The sequence below is a fragment of the Mchenga conophoros genome, linkage group LG6, assembly GCF_057382185.1.
Source record: "Mchenga conophoros isolate Kocher_MC1m ecotype Shallow Benthic linkage group LG6, M_conophoros_male_GT1.1, whole genome shotgun sequence".
In the NCBI taxonomy this organism is placed as follows: domain Eukaryota; kingdom Metazoa; phylum Chordata; class Actinopteri; order Cichliformes; family Cichlidae; genus Mchenga; species Mchenga conophoros.
In genome coordinates this window covers 19,426,675-19,448,373 of record NC_140531.1, presented here as the reverse complement: position 1 = coordinate 19,448,373, position 21,699 = coordinate 19,426,675, and the positions used below count along the sequence as shown (strand labels likewise).

The 21,699-nt window shown below is 43.0% G+C and overlaps 1 protein-coding gene across 6 annotated transcripts in view; it reads right to left on the bottom strand.

The window, feature by feature from the left end:
- The window catches only part of bnc2 (basonuclin zinc finger protein 2), a 170,271-nt gene that overhangs the window by 41,953 nt on the left and 106,619 nt on the right, over positions 1–21,699 (bottom strand). For 5 of the 6 annotated variants that reach the window (XM_085276652.1, XM_085276654.1, XM_085276651.1 and 2 more), the window contains 2 exons: positions 3,252–3,354; positions 1,202–1,437 (listed from right to left, as the gene is read on the bottom strand). In XM_085276652.1, coding sequence (XP_085132778.1) covers positions 1,202–1,437; positions 3,252–3,354 — 339 coding nt within the window. Of the gene's footprint in view, positions 1–1,201; positions 1,438–3,251; positions 3,355–11,894; positions 12,093–21,699 lie in introns of those variants that run through there. The other variant, XM_085276655.1, reaches the window with a different exon arrangement.

The following is a 21,699-nucleotide window of genomic DNA, read 5'->3' as shown; positions in this document are numbered from 1 at the left end:
GGCGCAAGGGGATTTTCAAGCTGACGCAGCCGCAAAAAACAAATCACTTAATTGCTGTTATTCAATGGAGCAAAAATCTCAAAAATCTAGTTGTTTTTTTTAGCTTCTCAAATGTGGCACTTTGATGCTTGTTTATATTATTTAATAGGGTCAATTCTCAATATAAATGAAAACTGACTTAATAATAACTAGTACAGGCGCTGGTGTTTATTTTGTATTAAATATGACAGTCAATAAACATGTTTTTTTAGTTTAAAAAAAATCAAAATCATTCTATTAGATTTAGTTTTATTTTATTATCATAATATTGCCAGGCTGTACGTCCTTCCTGTAACGTACAGATTGGGAGTATCGTAAGACTGCCGGATTGTTATTTTTTGCATGTGTATTTGTGTGTGTCCTAAAGAAACTAACTGAACTGGTGAGCTCGTTACACACAGAGGCTGTTTCCACATACAAACCACTTTGTCCTGATCATGCTGTTCCACTTACACTCTTGGAAGACCAAACCATATATGCATGTGCACACATACGCACACACAGACACACAGCTAACCACATGCACATGTTCACTTGCTCTTAACTAATTCATTCAGGAACACTTTGGTTTGGGTTTCAACACCAAAACCTCTGTACCTTTGATTGAGAAATGTGTCTGACTGCAATTATCTGGGAGGGGAGGGTGAAGGGAGGGATGGATAGAGAGAGGAAACGTGCTACAGCGGTTTTATAGCTTGATGGCGTGACATTTTTCTCTACATTTTCTTTTCTTTTTCTTTTTGCCTCCCTAAAAAAAATCCCTTCCATTTTTCCAGAAGAGGGGCATAGTGTTGACAGAGCAGGAAAAAGGGGGCACACTGAAGTAGAAGATAACAGCAGGGAAAATGGGAAGAAAATGGATGGACAATGGGACTGAAGTGGCCGAGATTGTCAAAGCTGTGCTTTTGTTCACTAAAATTGAAAATAACTGCAATGTCAGGGGAAATCTTAGACAGATTTGGAACTGATGGTAATGATCACCACGGATGATAAGAGCCACTTTAAAAACATTATGGAAAATTGTAGGCAAATAGAAACCTTTTGCAAGGACAAATCGGTGTGTACGAGGAGAGTAAATACTAATATATAGTATCTGGACTTTACACTAAATCCATATGAATGCTTTGTGTGTGACACTATAGCATATAAGCCGGTCACTGACCTGCAGTATGTAGCCCCTGACGTAGTCTCGGAGGGTCCAGCCCAAGCCATGCAGGATGTGCAGCACCTCCTCCTGCTTGAGCACGGAGAAAAGGCGGTCGAGAAGGATCTTGAGCCTGACAGGTACCGCCTGGGTGCCGTACAGCATCAGGCTACTGATGTCAAACACTACATTGGACTGAACGATCTCCACCTGGGTCGGGTGGTAGAGATGCTGGGTGCTGAGCTTGTCCAGAGCTGCATGAGCGACCCGGCAGAGTAAGGGAGAAAGAAAAGAAAATGCACACACACACACACACATGCACACATGCACACACACACGCACACAGATACACACACACACACACACACACACACACACATGCACAGTTAATGACTATCAAGTTTCTCTCCCATCTCAAATCTTTCCTCTTAGGCTACTGCGTAGTCAGCACTAGCTGATAATAACATATCTATCAGATAAAAGCAGTGGCATTAACGCTATTATCAGCCATTTATTCCATTGAATCTATAATGTCTGGCTCTTTCACATTTACGCTGTCCTTGCACCTTTGTTTTTATTTGCCTCTTTTGTCTTGATGTGTCACCCCAGTTTCACCACGTTTTGCCTCTAACCTTAACACCTTTTGGCTCACTTATTATTATTCAGAAGCAACGGAGCCAAAGTTGCATGGTTACTGGGTGCATGTCATAGGGGTTAAAGGGTAACATAGGATTTCTTTCTACTGTGTTGGACATTTAAAGATGACAAGAAGCAGGAGGGACATAATTAAGTCAGTGGTTATCCTGTTTTGTTTTGTTTTTGCAAGACATATTCATAAATGTCTTGCAAATAAAATTTTGCATTGACTTTTTATGCTGTTTTTTCATATTAATGGAAGTATTACAAAGAAAAAGCAGACTATACGAATTGTTGGTATTACATAATTATAAATGATATGTCTACTGTTTACTAAAGAAAAACATGCTGAGGAGCCCTGCATCTACATGCAGCTACCAGCAAATTTCAGCAATAACCTGCGACAGCTTGTTGGTTGCACTCCCCTGAGGGGCAAAAATGGGGGCAAAAAGTTGCTCTCTGTCACAGCAGCTCGTAAAGGTTAACAGTCAGTGCAAGTTACAGTATAGGTTTGTCAATACCCCCACTGTTGCCGGCTCACTCACCTCTTCCTGCTCCCTGCCTGGGTGACACCTGGTGAACTCTTTATCTCTTCTCCTCTTTCTCAGTCCCTCTCTCTTTCCTAACCCCCCCTCCTTCTCCCACCCCTCTTTCCCCGCCTGTCTGGGTGACACCTGGTTGGGTCTCTCTCTGATCCCGGGACGTTTTTTTTTTTTTTCCTGCTGACGAGGGCTTTGCCTGACAACACAGCACAGCCAGACACGAACATAATAAAAAATGAAGAACTACTTGTCAGAGTCCCTGCCAATGCCGACATGAAATGAAAAGTGGGGGAGAGGAGAGATGGGTGCTTGACAGTTCAGAGGGAGAGATTAAAAAATAGTCAATGGGGTCCTGTGCGATCTGCTGAAGGGCCCATGGCCTGCGCTTCTGCAGACGCAAGCCAAACAGGTGTTTTCTTTTATCTTCACCCCCCCCACACCCTCCTTCTTCTCTTTGTACTTTCTTGCCTCCTCTCCCTTTTTCTTTTACCCGCTTGAAAAACTCATAAGGTGTGGTCTCTTGCTACTCTATCTCTCTTGCGGCTGTAGAGTTTTTCTTTCTTTTTTTTGATCTAAGATGCAAAAACAAGACTCTTTGAAAGCAAAAAAAACAAACAAACAAAAAAATCAGAAGCAAACGAACTGCAAAGTTACTTTTACTGTGGAAAATTAGCAAAAATCATTTGGATTTTAGTACAGTTTTAGTAAAGTTAACAGAACACAGATAATATTAGTTGTACTGTGATAATTTCTATATAGAGCCCAGCTATATAGAAACATAAAGTAGTTTTATGAAAACCCTAAAGGATGAATCTATTCATTATTTCAATAACTAATTTTGGTAGATACAACAACAACCTTAATGATTTATGGTCATGTGATTTTCTCACCATGAGCTACCCAGCCATGTTTGCACTGGTCACATGTTCGTAGGTGAATCTTCCCTGGCTGGAAACACTCACACGTGCAGTTCACCAGTGTGCAGCGAATGGCCTGTGGAAACACACAAGAAAAGAAGAAATCCAAATCAATTACAGTTTGGGTAAAAAGGAGAGATAATGGAGCAAGACTAACAGAGAGCAGCTTTCAGCTAACAGCCGTGAACTGAAAAAAAAAGAAAGAAGTTTAAGAAGACTGCTGCAGGTCAGCAAAAGCTCAAAGCTCATCACATACTGAACATAATGCTTTGACTGTTTCTTTAAAATGTGACAACAGCGAGATAAAGACCGGATCCTACATATCCAACTACTTTTTGATTCCATAGTGCGACTCCGCCTCTCCGTATACAGTAAGAATCCTGAGATCACGTGACCCAACAAAGGGCTTTGCTTCCTGAAAACATAGAAATGTAACGTGTTTTGACTGAGGCTCCATTACTCAACACTGGAGTTGCACTTAGTCTGACCCCAGAAAGCTTTTAGTAGGGAGAGGTTAAGTGTCCAGACTTGACAAGGCCGACTCAGTGCAGTGCAACACATCGTCTTCTGAGGCTTAACCTCCCCATAAAAAACAAAACAAAACAGACAAGACAATGTCCTGTTAGATTTTAAAGGTGTTCACTTGATCACATATATGAGTCTGATTGTTCAATATCGCAAAAATTGTATAAATGAATGCAACTTCATCACCCAGAAGAGTACAACAGCTGCAAGCTGTAAATGTCAGGCTGGCACGGGGAAGCAAGAAGGCAAGAAAATGAATTAGAAATAAGAATCTTTAATAGGAATTGTCAGCCTTGTGTTTATCAGACATTTTTTTTTACATTATCTATATGAAATGATGAATAAAGATCCTAACACCAACCTAAACTGCCTGAGGGGAATCAAAAGCTGTAGGAGGATCAGTGCAGCAAAATGTCTTATGGGAAGAAAACACTCATGACATCCAAAGTTTTCTTTGTTTTTAATCAAATATGTATTTTATTTTATTTTTTTACTTTAATGTAATGTTGGCTGTTGTGTGCAAGTTGATAGCTTCCTACTCCATGAGGCAGTCACTGTTTATGCTGGTGATGCATAAAAAAAGTAAGAATAATAATAATAATAATGATTAAGGGCTAAATAATCATTATGCGATAGTCTAATAGTTTTGAGATTTCATTGCGGTAAATGCATTACCTCGTTTAGTCTCTCAGACTCATTACCATCATCCATTGAACTGCAAGTGCAGATCAGAAATCTTCTCACTGCTTCACAAATTCTGCACATTTTATATTTACAGAGTTTACAAGTTAATATAAATAGAATAAAATATTTTACATTCAGTATGGCGGCGGGTCTGTGCCGAAATGCTGAGGATATTCTTCCTATGTGTTCTTTCTTTAAAATGATAAGAAGAAAAATCTGTAATTAAAAGTATTGCAAAGAAAATATGTCAGGTGTTCTTAATGCGGCACATTGGCTGGAAGGTACAAAGGGACTGCAGCGAGCTGCTGCGTATTTACTCTGATGGGGAATTTCAAATGATGCAGAAGCTTGTCAGATCAAAATGCAGACATACCTGTGGGTGTCTGTCAGAGACAAAAAAAAAAGAGGAAGACAATATAAAGCTAACTGCTAGTTCATAGACCAAACTTTACTTATCAGCACACTAAACTTTATGAATTTATTGTCTGCACTGAATATGTTATCTCATACTGTCTCAATGTAATTTTTACAAGGTAATGGTGGGACAGTTTTGTGGGTCGTAGGCTGGAGTCCATCTCTGTGCCACCAGCCTATATTTCACAATATCAGAAGCAATCAGCACTTTCAGATAGACAAGGATTAGAGGCGCAGATCGGCCTTTGCATCACACAGCTGAGGTCAGCGCACGAGCTGCAAAAGACAGAATTTTTCTGCTCTTTGCTTTGCAAGTAACATTCACCCCGTCTGCGGATTAGACCAATATCCTGCAATTCAAGATATAAAACTCGCCTCACTCACAATTAACTAAGGGACCATAAAATCTATCAGAATCCCCCCCTTTGCTTGCCCTGAGGTGTTGTAAACCAGATTAGTTACTGGAGGTGTCAAAATGAACACGGGCTAATCCAAGATTAAACACAAAATTACACCACTTCTAACCATGTCACCTCACAGTTTGACACCAAATGAGACAGGAGACAGAGATTATTTGACTTCACACCATTTTTAAGCTCTCCAGGTGCAGGGATGGCAATCCTCGCAGTGTGCGAGGATTACACGCCGTGTGTCAGTCGGAGCAAAAGTTAAGCACTGAGCTGACGTTCTAATCCAGAGCAGTGCGCATTAAACGAGTTCAGTGTTCCTTTAGTCAAGGACACATACTAACCAGATGTAGGAGCTCATAAACATTCAGAGGTAGTTAGGGTCAAATGCGTGACCTTTCAGATAGACAGACAAAAAAGGAGAATTCTTCTGTGGTATGTTTTGAATAGTTTTCCATAAAATTCCTGATTTAATGTAACAACTTTGTAGCAACATCCATGCTCATGTAGCCACTTACAGCCCTTTTTTACTTCCTAATCAAATTTCCATGTTGCCAACATATAAGTTCCCTGCAGCCTAGATTACAAGACTACTCCCTTATTCACAAAGGGTCGACACAGTGCGTAGCACAGTTTGATCCACCTGTTTAAGTCAGATTCCCTTTCTGACGCAGCACCAAAAGGTTGGTGTCGTGTTAGGTGAAGGTGTAAACGACTACACTACCGAACCACCTACAGGCCTACAAGAAAAATATTGAAATTATTGTTATATTTCAGTGGAATATTTTTTCTTTAATACATTCTTATCTAGTTAAACTGATATCCTGCTCAACTAGTGTTGAACCAATGATTACAGTGAAATGTAAGAAAAGTGCTACTGAAGTGCTTTCTTAACAGTCAGACCCCCAATTATGTTCAGAGCTAAAAAGATTTGATCAGTGGAAACTCAATAAGCAACATCCTTGATGACTGATTGATGTTTTTTTAAGGTTCTGACTTTTCAAGTTTGAATTATTGCTTTACACTTTCCCGAGCATGCTTGACTATTTTATAGACATAGTCAAGCAGATCATTTTGTGGTCCTGTTATGTTGTACACACTTCATCTTAATTTTTGAGTACATTATTTGGCTTAATTGCACTTCAGTTTATTCTGCTTTTGCCACAGAAGACTTTCCTGCATAAACTATGAAACTCTCCTCACAAAATCTAATTTAGAGCAGCCAAATTTAGCACGATGATGTCACACAGCACAGGCCTTTTTCTAATTACCTCTCTGCGCGGCACCGCTAACAGCAGAAGATGGAAACAAACAAATGGAAATATCAAATGCACCTCTGCTGTTTACGAGCTGGGGTCTGACAGCTGACAAGATACTTAAGGGGCGTCTAATACAGCAATTAGAGCGTGCCACTGTCTGCAGGGCTGCTGCTGTGACAAGGCGCCCTCTAATCACTGACTTATTACGCTGGCTAGCAGCACCTCTCATATCTGGCCCATTAAGCAGACAACAGCATTAAGAAGCATTAAAGCAGCAAGCCCCTCTCGACTGAGGAGGCACTGACGGGAGAAAAAGGAAGGGAGGGGACGCACAGTGCCTGTTATTTCTCTGTATTAATTTGTGCATTGTTACGCATTTAGTTTGGAACATGTAAGAGGAGTGAAACAGAAGAAATGTTTGTCATGTGACTGCATCAAAGCTGATTGCGCACAATGAGATAAAAGACTACAGAGTGAGAGGCAGCAGACGGATGTGTCAAGGATGGCCATCAAAAACAAGATCAAGATGTGAGTTGGCCTGTGCGTGTGGCTTGTCAGAGGAAATGAGAAAGACAAAATCATCAGACTTCTCTAAGATGCTCACGTACTTGCAACTCCGCTTCTGTGGCTCTGGATTGTATTTGACCGTGGTTTAACCTGTGTCTGGCCTGTGCTGGGTCAGGGACGAGCTTGGGCCCAGATCCCACCGCTACACTCGCACATATTTGTCACAGCAGGCCGGGGGAGGAGGCTGTGTTATCTGAGGCCCGGCCAGATACACAACATTAGTCACTGTGCTAGTGTCTCGCCAGGGTTTCCTCTTTGGCTCGCAACTAAAGACGACGATTGTGAGCAAAAGGACAGAGGAGTGTGCGTTGGGCTTCATAAATCACAAGAAAACTTAACAGCTAAACAGCAAGCCGAGGAAAATCCCGACAAGGCTTCAGCAATTAGACCCGAAACAACAGTCAACTCTCTCCCAGCTGTCGCGTTACCACTGTGGTCAACAACTTAACCTAGATGCAATCAGAACGCATCATTTCCAGCCCCTATCTGGCTCAAGTGTGTGCGTCTCTCACTGCTGGGTTTTGTTTAGCTCGAGGCTTGATGTTTCATGGATGTTTTGCTTGGCTCACAGTCCCTGTCCCAGCCCAATTGTATAAACACTGACAGTTAGCAATGGCCAGCATCAGACTGGGGAGGACTCTCAATTAAAAGGCTGTTATTGGGACAGATGGACTGAAGAACTGCAGGAAAGGGGAGCTGCTGAACAAGATGGCTTCATCTTGGACTTTAGTTTAGATAATCAGTCCAACTCTAAACCAAGCAGCAGCATATGTAAAGGTCAACCAAGGTACTCATTTGGTGCTGTGAAACTAAAGAACTGACGGCGATCCTAAACTAATATCCGTTATAACTGTATTCCTAACTGTCATATTTGAAGGTTGACATTGTAACTATATGCTACCAAAAACACCACAAAAGCACCAGCTGCCTAGCCCGTTTCTGCCTCTCTATATCCTCTCTAGACTTCGTACGACGAAGCCAACACAGACAGCTGCTGGATGCTGGGCGGGTATTGTTCCTTCTACTTTAACTAAAACCTTTATCATGTTCAACACACAGCCACAGACCACATTTCTTGTTTGGTGAGTTAAGCAAAGCCGAGATTTAAATGAAAACCCCGTGCGTACTTGCACATCATGTGTGCATGTGTGTAAGTCTTTGCAGCAGCAGCTTGAGATTTAAATTTGTCTCTGCTTAGGGTCACTGTAAAACACTGGGAGCATCTTGTCCTCTCTTCCACCCACAAGATATTATCTCATCCATGAGTTAGCTGCTGAAATGCTGTCAATTTCCTGCCAGAAATGTGCAGCCAACATGTGTAGGAAAAGAGGCACGGCAGCTTTGCGTGTCATAAAACGGGCCCTGGATCCGTCAGATAGATCAGGACTTCACAATGTCCATATTGGAAACAGGTGACAAATAAAACACGGCGAATAAAGAAAGTCTTTGTAGTCAGACACAGCATGCCACAAAATACAGGGGAGCAAATGCCTCATGCCAGGGCTAATCTTTGCTTGTTTGATTTCATACATTGGATTTGGCTCGAAACAGAGCTTTCTTGCTTTACAAAGTGGTACAAAATAAACAACGATTAATCACTTGTGCACTAGCTTTAGTTTTCAAACACTTGCTCTAAACTGCAGTCCACAGAATAGAGACTGTTTTCCACAGAAATTCCCACAGTGTGAGGCTCGTCCTCCGTGTCAGCTCTCGTTTTGAGCCCACCGCCTGGCAGTCACAGAGCCAGAGGTCCCTGTCCTTTGTGCAGCTGTGCGTCTGGGCTTTGACACGGGGCAGAGGGACCAGAACTATGCTAATAGGAACCAAATGGGGCGTGAGTCCCCGGTGGATTACAGAAGGAGAAGAGAAGCATGTGTTTTCGTGTATTCATGTGGAGATCTGGGACCCCGCTCTTTTTTTCCTTTCCACCCCCCCCCCCCCCCCCCCCTCTTTCAGTCAAACAAATAGAGGCAGCCATGTCTGTTGTTTGCACGCACTCTCAGCTAATGACCTGACATATTTTTTATTGTCAATCAGTTGGTGTATCCCTAGCCTGATCAAATAAATACAAAAGGCTAATATGATGTTTGGATTTAGGCCTTTTTCAAAGGTGTCTTTTGTGACACACTGTAAACTTCTTAATCTGAAGTTCAAAAGGGCCAAGTCTGAAAATGAAGTTAGAACTGAAGTGAGCAAGGAAAAATAAACATCGAGTAAAGACTAGTGAACGTCCACTCCGAAATGTTTCGAATCAGATCGATGATGAAACCTTCGGTCTGACTTACTTGCATGATAAATAGCCGAGCGTGTACTTCTGGACAGTCGCACTTGTTTATAAAGTGGACGGATAAAGGACCCAGCTGGCTTTGATATTGTGAAACACAGAGGAAGAGGGAGCATAATATAGAAATACCGGATCAGAAACACAAGCCTGTGATCTCGCTCTGATATGCCATGCTCTCAGACAGTGCAACCTATAAAGATGGAGAAATGCACCACATGGTTAACACAGAACTACACTATCAGTTCAAATACCTAAGCATCAAGGGAACAGCGGTTTCTCCCATCTTTTGTGTAGACAGCAGGTCCATGCAGAGGCCCCCTAGTCCAGGCCGCTGGCCCCTCTCAGCTCTCCTCAAAGCAATTCCCCTGCCAGAGATCAAACCACCTGCCCAGTGACAGACCTTTGGGTCCACAGACACAAGGCCAGGTTCAAAGAAGAAGTGCAAGGGGAAGCAGGGATGGAGCGAGAGAAGGAATGGGAAGTGGGGAAAGAAAAAAAAAGTGAGATAGCAAGGGAGCAGGGGGTGGTTTGGGGGGAAGAGGGGTTGTCAGGTAAGGTAGTTTGTAGGAAAGGTGGAGAAGGAAGGGAAAGCTAATGAGGGGAGGTAGGTAGGCTTAGAAAATGTTTTGCAAAAGATGCTAAAATTCCCAAAAGAGACAGCTGTTTGAGACTTTCTTTTTTCACCTCATGTGAATATCTGAAATACTGTATCAATGCTAATATTCAGGTCAAAAGCCAAAGAGGATAAAGCTGCAAACAGCAGCTGTTTCTTTAATACGACCCAAAGACATGTCAGCAGAGATATTACCTTTATATTATTGCAGACATATCTCTATAAATGTACAGAATTCCAGCATATACAGTATAAAAATTGAAAACATGTAGTTATGATGCTTATTTTCACTTTGAATAGCATTGCTATTATTCAACCACAAAACATCCAACCTTGTAGATGTGTTACATTTTAGTAGCAAATGACAGGATTTTATTAAAAATGTCAGCTTTAGTTTGATAAGATGTTTACTGGATGTTTATAACTTCTATTAGTATTAATTGAAAATAGCCAGTATCAGTTGCACTTCAGTAATTATTCCTTTTCAAACAAGCAGGAATAATATTATCTGAACTGCTACTTTTTTGGCAATAAAATAAAAAACCAAAAGCCAGTCGACACTTATTAGTCTTTCTGCTTTTCAAGCAACACACTTCCCCTATCACTAGCCATTGTGAGCACAGGAAAGGGAAGCAAATAAAGACGCCATTGTTGTCAATATATTCCACCGTCGCTGCGACCTTCAGCCTATCACAGGGAGGGACGAACGGCTGATAAGGACAACTCCCTGTCAGACTTGACACCTGCACTGGCTGGCCCACTGATTGCCCCTCGTCGAATGCAACTATCACAGCGAAGGCCTGCAATGCAACACTGCATTCCTGTCTGGAGACTTGAGCGAGTGATGTGGCCACACAGTGCGACCAGACGCACATTTGTGTGTGCGTGTGTGTTGTTGGGGGGATAAAAAAAGGAGAGAAAACGGCAAGGTGTAAAAGGAAAAGGAGGGTGAAAAAACAGGAAGAGTGGCGGAGAAGGTTAAGTTTGTAAAAATGGAGCAACAGAGGAAGAAATGACCAACAATGGTTGCTCTTTGTTTCTTCTATCAATCTCCCCCAAACACAAACAGAAAGTATTAGTCACATCCCAGACATATTGCTGACCCCTCTCCGTGAGGGGACATCTCCATGGTGATCACTGGTTGGTGTGGGCGACGGGACACACACGATGCGGGCCTGACCGCAGCGTGACGACAGGAGGCCAGCGCAGGAGAGACTATCGCCAAATTGACATTTAGTCATCACACTAGTGTAGAGGGTGGGACTCGCTACCTCCAGTCCTACCTCTCAAACTACACACATACAAGCGCCCACACATTCTCCCACATTCCCTCTCATGCAACCCTGTGTACACTCACACACTAACACACGCACCCGTGCAGTGAATTCCCCTACTCAAACTCGCTCCCAGCCAGCAAAATCTTGGAAGAGCTCCTAGGTTCCATCTTGCCAATAGCTCTTTATTTTCTTTGACCATTTTTAATGCAAAAAAGCATGTACTAATTGTGTGTAAGCAATCTGCAAATTATGTATATGTTTTTGTCAACCGAACTGAACACTACTGTAGACACCATTGGCTGGTTTTCAAGACACACGACTGGGCAATAATATTTGTTTCTTTCCTCATAGTTTTGTTCAAACAATGTGTCAGCAGCAGTGGTTTACTTGTAAACACCTGGGCCTGCACACTCAACAGCTGTGGAAATACAAACTATGTATAAGCTATGCTGAACAATGATAACGGCATTATTCTGATTATTCGCGAGGCGCTAAATCTAGAACGCCACCACCTAATAAAAAGGAAAAATCACTTCATGCTATTTACAGATTTGTGCTTTTTCTTTCTTTTCTTTTCTTTTTTTACCTCAGCCAGCATAGCCAGAAGACTGCTCCTGATTCAGTTTTGTAGCTCCCTTTTTAGAAACAACCCTCCAAGAAAAAGCTGAAACGTCCATGAGTACTTGCAGTGTCAAATGACACAGAGAAACGGGACACAAGACAGATACAGACAGTGAGGGGAGGGAGAGAGCATTTAACCAATAGTTACATCAGTGCAGTGACAGCAGTGTCACTCCCAAAGCCGCACGACGAGGAAGAGAACCAAGGAGTGTCTTTGCAACAGGACAGCGAAAGAGGGAGGGAGACGGCAGACCAAAGGAAAGTCCATCTGGGTGTTATCAGTCTTACAAAGTTCACAGATAGAGGGGCTGAAGTGGAGGCTAGACGCCGATGCAGAGTCACAGGTCACAAAGAAGACGGAGAGCTCAAACAGGTGGAAAAGGGAGGGAGGAAACAAGAAAGAAAGAAAGAGAGAGGAAGAGACTAATAATTGCACGAGAACAGCGAAGCCAAGCCACAGTGATTGCCATCCTACAATCGACCTGACCAAATTGCGCGTTCCCTCTCAGGACCCTCAAAGTCCGCTTCATTTGGCGAAAGCCGGAATCCGTATTTCTGCAATTATAAAGCTATTGACTAATTCGACATATGTTAGCGTGTCTTCCAGCCCTTGAGTGCTGGTGTGCCATTGAGTCATTAACTTTGACAAATTGTGACAGACTTTTTTATTGCCACCCAATCATGAGAAACAAGACTGTGGCAGAGGAGTTAATGAGCGGCGGGTTTCTCCTCTAAGCCTCCCCTCTCTGCCGCTGCCACCTTACGTTCGCTTTCCTCTCCTCTCACAATTCCTGCACCCCCTTTCCCCAAATCCCCCTCGCCCCTCCATATTTATAATTTTACCACATCCTAACAATAACACGGCCGGTACTCAGCGCAAAACACGCGGGCCCTGGCCTAATGAATCTCATGCCTTTACTGCGGTAAAATGGCCAGTAAGTATTACCAGCTGCGACACTCTCGCTCTCTCCCTCCCTCATTCTCTCTCCCCTTGGCAGTGGCATTGAGCTTGGGAGAGCAGGGGTGATGGGGGGGAATTTGGTGGGCCGGTGGGGGGGGACCGTGCAGACACATCTGAGTGCAGCTGGACCAGGGAGAGAGAGAGAGTGAGAAGCTGGGGGAGAGGAGGATGAGGAAGAGGAGGAGAAGTGTGCGTGTCTTTGTGGTGGGGGGGGCACAAGTCTCCGTGTTTCCAGCTGCCTTTCTCAGGGGCTCGGTTTTCTCTCCCTCCTTTGGTTTTTCGCAAGGCCCTTCTGGTCCCAGCTTACTTGAAAAATCACAAACACACACGCGCATAGACACACACACACGCACACACACACACGCCCCAATCCACCTCCCCTCCATCCCTCACGTTCGGCCATCTTTGTTTGGACAGGGCTCAGGAGTTCCAGAAAAGCTCTCTCAGATGTGCTGAAGTAAGGGAAAAACAAAACAAACTGACCCTCACACACACGCGCACACACACTCTCAAAATTTATGTGAGCGCACAACAAGTACTTTACACTCACACATGATACCGTGTAACAGGAGAAGTTCACACACACACTGCCGCACACATGAACAATTTCACTTGTGAGAAGAGCCAAAATACCAGCTTCAACCAGAGAACAAATTTGCAAAGAGATGAAAAAAAATAGATCGGAATATATTTTACCTCATTGAGGTAGACAGTCTGAACCACTGAAGGCATGCATTCTTTTACACAGTGTGTGTGTGCGTGTCCATGTGCCCCTATCCAGGATCACATCACAAGGGCAGGGCTGAAGCAAACCTTGACATGTGTTACCTCTTTGTAATATTGACTTTGTTATAGCTATACGAGTGGGAGAGTCGAGCCAAGAGCCCAGGCCTTGCAGCAGTGGGGCCCTCCGAGTTCGCTAGAAAACAAACACCCGGACAAGCGTGAAAACCGAAAAACAAAGTATCCACAAAAGCAATTTTGTAAAAAACATATTCAAGTAAATTGTAAAACGCCCCTCACTCCTGCTTGTTGACTCTTTGCATTTTCTCTAAATTAAGAATATTATTTATCTGATCCTATTTCTGGAGCGTGTTGCTTACAGAGCCTTTTGGATTTGGCTACTGAGAGAGCTTTGGCCTGGCTTCGTGTCTGAACATGTGTACTGGACCAAGTGTAAAAGACAAAAATCCTCTTTAGCTATCGCCTCCACTCTCTTTATTATTTAACACCGAACTGCTTGTAGGCTTACGGAGACACACTGTAAAAAAACAATCTTTTTTCTTTTAAATCTGAAAATGAACATTTATCACAGCAACATCTACTCTGTATCTATTTTGTTTTTATTCTTGTGGAAACTAAAGATGACGCCGTCTCACTTTAGATGACAAACACGAAAACAAGGTGAGAAAAAGTTACCAGAAAAGCACATATGCTGTTTTTTCTTTATTTGAATGCTGTGCAGAAATAAAAGATTGGTTATCATTTTTTTGCTCCTGCGAGTGTGAATCCCATCTTGTCTCTTTCCCCAGTGATGACTCTGCTTATACATTTGAATAATGAAGGCAAGTCATTTAAATATTCCCTCTGTATTAAAAAAAAAATGATGTTTTTACACGATGCAGCAATATTAGCCATGTTAATTGGGCTCTTTGGACTTTCCCAATAGAAAGGCTAAATTAATTACTTATGTCGACAAAATGTCAGACACGGTGATCTAATAACTACAACTGTTTCCAGCGGCGTTGTATTCAGCGTGTGCCTTTTTTGTCTCGCCGTTATGTATTTGCGTGATTGTGAGCGAACTTCAAAAAACTCGAGACTCGAGTTCGTCTGCCTGAGTTAGGCCTAATGAACGAGATGGGAACAAAATGCTTTGACATCCTCTCCATGTTTCATGGATGGCTCTTGAGAGTCCTTCTCCAATATTCATCCCCTCTTCTCATACTAATCAGCCACTACGGTATTGACTGTTTGTGCTTGCAAAATGACTTGTGTTAGTGTGCGTGTGTGCATGTGTGTTTGTGCTATGGAAACACACTCACGTGCATTATTTTTATTTTCAAACATGCCAATCTGTGGTCTACTTTGTAATAAAACATGTAAGAGCCGGAGAAAGTGAATTATTTGCAGGACATTATGTGTTTGTGTGTGTGATGTGTTCATTAGTGTGTGCGCGCCACACACTGCAGGGGGCTTTGAAGTTAAGACTTCTTCTACTTCTTTTTTTTTTTTTAGCTTTCGGCTGTTTTTCAGTCTTGAAGAAGAACGGTATCAGCGCATTTTCCTCAAGTACGAATAAACATTAGACTTTAGGAAAGAAGGCGATGGGGAGACATTAAGAGCATCGGTGAATGTGAGATGATCAGATGGCGTGTGTGTGTATGTGTGTGTGTGTGTGTGTGGGTATACACGCACGTGCATTAGTTCACACAAGCGCACGTGCGAAAGCTAACAGAGAGGCCTGCTGATGCCATGTTTCAGACGACCCCTTGAAGTGGAAATGAGCTTCCTCGCTCTTATAACTAGTCCGTTCTCACAAAGTCAGCAAACTCCGCCACCCCTCCAAAGAAACGCAGACTCCTCCCCGCCCGCCCAGCCCTGTCGTCAGCTTTGCAGGGATGAATTCGGTGTCAGCCCTCAGAAACAGTCCCATCTTGCTAGATCTGCCTCGGGTAAAATCTCTAGCCGGCTTTTGTCCCAACTCATCTTGTTAATACTCTCAGTCGGAATAGAAAAATCAGTAGACACAGGAGGATTTGGCACAAGGTTTGCTTGTGAATCTGCCACATCTTTGTTTCCTTGCAATGTCTTACAACATATTTTAAGTACCATTGTCATGTCACATTTAAAATCAGTCAGGATTATCAACAACTATTAGTAATATCTAATAATCTTCCTTTCAAATATTTCATTTGTTTTAACTAAAATAAAAATGATCAGGAGTAAAACACATTTTAGATACACTAACCAGTAAATATTGTGATTTTTCAATTAATCAAATATAGTCAAGCATGATATTTTTGACAGGTTTTTTTAAACAAACCAGTTCAATCCTTTTTCTACACTCAATACATCATTTTAAAAGAAATCCCTAGCATCGATTTCATTTGTCCTAAAATATTTTCCTCTATTTCATTAAGTCTGTCTGCACGTGCACATTTTATCTCCATTTCTCTCATTATTACCATGCCGTGTGTATTCGTGCAGCTGGTTTGCTGAGGATCCATGCTGGTGTTTGAACCTGTGCGAGCACCTAAGGGTCCATCCCCAACCGTCCTCGGAGCAGAGAGCGACAGCTGTACGGTGATGCCGTAGCGATAGGCATCATCGGCTTGCTAGAGACTAATTGGTCCACGGCGCTCCTCTGAGTGGCCTCGCTAATTAATTAGAAAGGCAGTGGAGCTGAAATTTTTAATCAGGACACCAGGCAAGCAGGAAAAAAAAAGACACATCACCTCATCATTCCATGTAATCCACCTGACAGTGATCTCCCATGTTGTAATATGAAGGGTGTTGTGTGTTTAGGTATTCATGTAATCTGACCAGGGAATAAGAAATACATGTATTACGGGGGCTTGTTAAATCATTTTAATTCGGGGAGTTTCAGAAATGATGTGTCTCCTAATACAGTATGCATGACATGTATTTGGTTTGGACTCTGGAGAATGCCGTTAAGGTGGTCGTTTCCTCCTAGTGTTTTTGTTCCACGTGCACATATCATGACTTCTGCTTTTAAATCATGTAAAAGAGGCGTTTTCTTTATAAGAGAAAGAAAAATACAGATTATAAACTATGTATGTTACCACAAAAAAAGAAGCATGGGTGTGTGTTAAGAAGCTCTAGTTTCCAGAAACACGGATTGTTTTTTTGTTTCTTTTTGCTTTTCCAAATTCCCGTTACACTATAGAAGCAAAATATTATTTTTCCTTTCCCCAATCTGTACTTATCCAATTAAAAGCAGTCACTTAAACCAAAACCTTTCATCATAGAGAAGAAAACGGAAATCACAAGGTTGTTAAAAAAAAAAGAAAAAAAAAGAAAGTGGGGTTGTATTTCTCCAGAAAAGGGAAAGGATGAATCTAAGGAACTGTGATTTTTCATCACTCTGTCCCAAAACTGTGCACAGCCCACCACAATGAGTCGTTGTAAAGAGCTCGAGACTGGAGGGAATCAAGCAGATGACAAATTGGCACCCCTATTCGGAGTTGGAGTAAGATAATCACAGTGTGTGGACACTGAGCAGGAAATTACCATCAGTTTTACTGTGAGATCACAAACCTATTGTAATAAAAATAATACATTTAGGTGTCAATACACCCACACTGTAAAGAAAAAGGTATTTAGAAAAGGCAGGAAAGTTTTGGACACACACACACACGTACACAAATACCTTCACCTCAGGTAGTGACATTGAGTTCACGTGTGCCACAATCTCTGTGACCGCCTTGGCTTTGCTCGGCACTAATCAACCAGCTCTTATCAGCCTGTTGCTTTGGCCAAAATAAACACACACGCAGCCTTTTATTGCTTTGTTTTCACAGGTCATTAGGGGAAGGAGAGAAGACGCATTGATTAGTTTTCCAGACCACTGGATTATTGTTGTGTTATGACTATCATCATTAAGTTTCATTAAGGCTGCGGTTGTTCTTGTTTCCAGAAAATGAAGACGCTGCAGGAAAGGTGAGTTGGCTGGAGGATCCATAGCACGCTGCACGAAGAGTTAAGGGCAGAAAAACAGCAGCAACAAAAAGGACTTTGTGTGTGAGATGCTTGTTTGAGGTAGTTAGTCTTCAACTGCAATTTTACTGATTAGACTGAACTCTGACCTCCTTTTCACTCGTGAAACTGGATTTTAAAAGGAATTCCTCTGATCCTATCAGTCATATTTTTCAGGCTGCTCTAAAGCAGGGCCACATTCCACATTATTGCAAGTGCATAAAAGAACATTTAATGAAGCGGCAGTCCCTGGCTGGGTCCTCCAGAGTCAGCTTTGTTCTGGAGTTGCACATATGCTCCCAAAGCAAAGAGAAACTGGCTCTGTCGCTAGGCTAATTAGCATGTGTTAGATAGTTAGTAGAGAGGGCGGCCCTGTGTGATGTGTACTGAAGTGGAGTAAAACGGTGGGGCAAGGACTGTACTAATGGGCTGCTTCCTCCCCACGGGGAACCTCCCTGCAGCTCTGCACATGCTGGCATCACTGCAGCCACGGGGCACTCACGGGGCCTCTGCAGACCCCAGGGCAGAGGTGGCCGCCCAGGAAGACGCCTGACTTCCCTGGCATCGTTTTCAAGGAACGCTGAGCTTTCTGGGTGTGATGCTTTGAAATGTAACGGCAGGTGACAGTCACACACTCTAAGATACACATATGCGTGCAAACTGAGAGCGACATTCAGATTAACAGATTTGTCAGACTATTGAATAGCTCAGACAGCTGGTGTTGTTGCACTAGCTAACTCCCTGGCATGGGCAGATACATTATTTACAGGAGGAGCTCAGGCATTAGCAAGCTCTTTGGCACTTGGTTAGCAGGCGTAGCTGGTGAGCACCATCAGGCAGCGAGTGTATCTCTGTCAGTGTGAGTAAACAAACAGTGGGGACATGGTGTGACAGCGCAAGCGGCGTGCTACACAGACACACACACACGCTCAGACACATGCAGACTCATCAGGGAGCCGAGGGGGAGGGCGGCATCCATATTTATAGGGCCTTTCCAGCATTTGTCCCCAGGCCAAATGCTGCGACTACACTCAGCTGATGTCAGAACAGCACTTAACCAGGCATTTGCAGTATATCATGGGCACCGAGGAAGGCGTGACATAAATACAAGATGAGGGGGGAAAAGAAAACAGAAAAACAAATGGAGAAAGGCAAGTGTGGAAGTGAAGTGAAATAAAATGTCATCATATTGTGCACTGAGATTACAGTTCGCTTAGGCCACCACCCCAACACTGGGCTTCCTGTTTCTTAAATGCACTCCCACTCAGAAGCATGACAATGACGATGAACATATAATAGAGATTTCACTGAAATCTAAGTGGACGTACCGGACTGCAGACGTACTAGGATCTCTCATGCATCTTCTGGTTTGGTTTATTTTTATCTGGTACATTATGTAAACCAGATATTTTGGATTTCTCCATCCAACGTTTTGTTTTTTCAGTGTGACTTGCAAAATTTTACTGTGGTGGAAGAGCTGCAGTCAAGAGTGTTGGCATAGCCTCCAAACACAGCATGCCAAATTTGATGCTGAAGTGATTTAGGCACAGTGAAAAGGTCAAAAAGTGTTGCCATTATATCATCGAAACGTCTAACCTTAATGCTCTCTTGTTTCATCAAACCTGTTGACATCAGTGACAGTGTTGAACTGTCGTTTTTGGTTTTTTTCTGCTGGATTTGTGAGACATTAAATGCTCTGTCTGGCATGCCATCGCTGGGAAGCTCGCAGAGAACAGCCCACTTCCCTTTGGTCACCTGTCCCCGACTTTATCATGTGTCAGCTGGGGCATTTGCCTGGCACTGAGCCCCTGGCACCCAAGGAGGCTGAAGGGCCCACGGGCCTCACTGGCATGTCCTCATTCACTGCAGATACAAACAGCATGATATCCCCAAAGAGAGCAGACTAAGCGGGTAAAGTAGCTCCTTTTAGCTCCCTCTGTCATTACCTCAAGTGGCACGTATTCATTTTGAGTAGCGAGCGCCATTATACATCCTCTGAGAACAAGGGCTAATTGTAGGCGCTTATGTTTATTCCCACTATTTTGGGGGGAAGGGCCAATAAATTCTACTGTTTATGTTTGGTTTTCAAATGATCATAGCACCCAGGGTAAAGTGGCAAAGGCCACAAAGTCACAAGCAACCATGAAACAAGACTAAAAACAAACTACATCATAGTCGTTTTTGACCCTCATTTCTGGTAAAATATCAAAAATATGCTACTTTTGACAGGTTAGTGTTGATAGATGATTTACTGTGTGTGCTATTATTTAATACACTTCTCCAAAAGCATCAAGTTGCACTCTTTAGAAATTGTGTTTTTAGGGCATGGGGAGGTGAATATCGACAGCACAGAGAGAGAAAGTGAAGAAGACAGATGAAACAGATTCATTAAGTTTGCGCAGCACGCGCACGCCTTCGAGCGGCTGTGATGTGTACGTGTGTGCGCGGTTTGCGTGTGTGTTATCTTTGCACAAACTGAAGGAGAGTATATCTTGTTAATCTTGATCAAAGATTTCTTTCTGTCTTTCGGTGGGTAGAGATAATACTGTTAAAGCCCTTGGATTTAACACACGGCGATAATGAAAGCAAGTGTAATTAGCAATTAGATTTGACCAAATTAAGGCAGACTAACAAAGGCAAAAAACATCAGCGTCAAGGCTGCTAAACAGTGTTATGGCCAAAGGTGGGCTTAATCTGTTTTTTTCCCTTTAAGACATGTTGAAATAAGAGGATTGAGAATAGGAGAATCAAGAAGGCTGCATGTTCTTATCTTCAAATGTAACAATAAACCACCTCTGTGTTTTTGTCTAATGACACCCTCAGTACTTTTAATGAGTCTTCTTTCTTTTTTTTTAATCACACCCATTCCACTGTTTCTGCTTTATCCATAAATGATGAATCTGCACCGCTGATGAGGTCGGACAAGGCTGTTGCCACTAGGATGACTGGATGCTTCAAAGGCCTGGCAATTGAGGTGAGACAGCCACTTAAAACCCCCTTGCACACATACGGTATTATTAGCGTTACCATATTGGGGCCTAACTGCAGCTAAGGGGAATAATGTGTGTCAAGAGAGTGTAAAATTAGAACCAAAACCAACACCGCTCTTTAAATTCACATCCCAAAGTCTTCCTTACTTATAGCCGAGCTTACGCTGTCAAACACTAATAAGCCAGCTAATTCAATTAGGACGCCGCTTCTTTCAGACTCACCAAAAAAGAGACGTTGTGAAAAGATTCCCTCACGACTCGGCATGGAACTCTTCATCATAAAGAAAGTGGCCTTTATTCATAAGTCTCAGTGTGCAAGAGGGGAAACTTGCTGCCGAGCTTGTTAGCAAAACGCCCTGATCTGAGGCGAGAGATGTGTGACTAAAGCTGGGTCTCTTAAGTGTCTGTCACCCTGATATAACCCAGGGAGAGCTCTTTGTAGGCTGTGTTTTCTCTTGTCTGTCTCTCTCTTCGCTGCGCTCCTCGGTGACTGGGGATGAGCCCTGCCGTGTAGCTGCAGGTGACAGGGAGCCCTTTTTGTTGTCAAATCCTGATGGAGCTTCCACATGAAAAACATTTCACTTGAGCTGCCACTTTATTTCCCTTCCTTCCTCTCTGTCTTTCTGTGTAGATCTCAAAGGCTACAAGTACACCAGTGATGCACAGTCAGAGGGAGTCAATCTCGTGCTCCTTTTCTCCCCAACGTTTCTTTTTTGTCAGGCTTTTCCTTACTGCCGGGCTCTCCTGTTTCTTTTTCTGACCGGCCCTTTTCTTTTCTCTGTTCCTCCAACCCACCGCCCCCTCCCCTCTTTCCTTCCTTCCCTCCCTCTCTCTGATTTATAGATCTGAGTTGGGTCTCAGGAGGAAAATACAAGTCAAGCCATTGTCATTTCAAACAGTGTGATAACCAGACACTGGGCTGCCCACTGACAACTCAGGGGAACTGGCCCTGGCTTTGACTGTTAGCTCCCGTCTCTCTCTCTCGCTCTCTTGCTTCCTGTTCCTCTTTTTATTCTCTCTGTCTTTCTTTTCTTTCTTTTTCCTCACCTCCTCTCTCTTCTCCTTCCTCCTCCTCCACCCCCAGTCCCCCGCAGGAGATT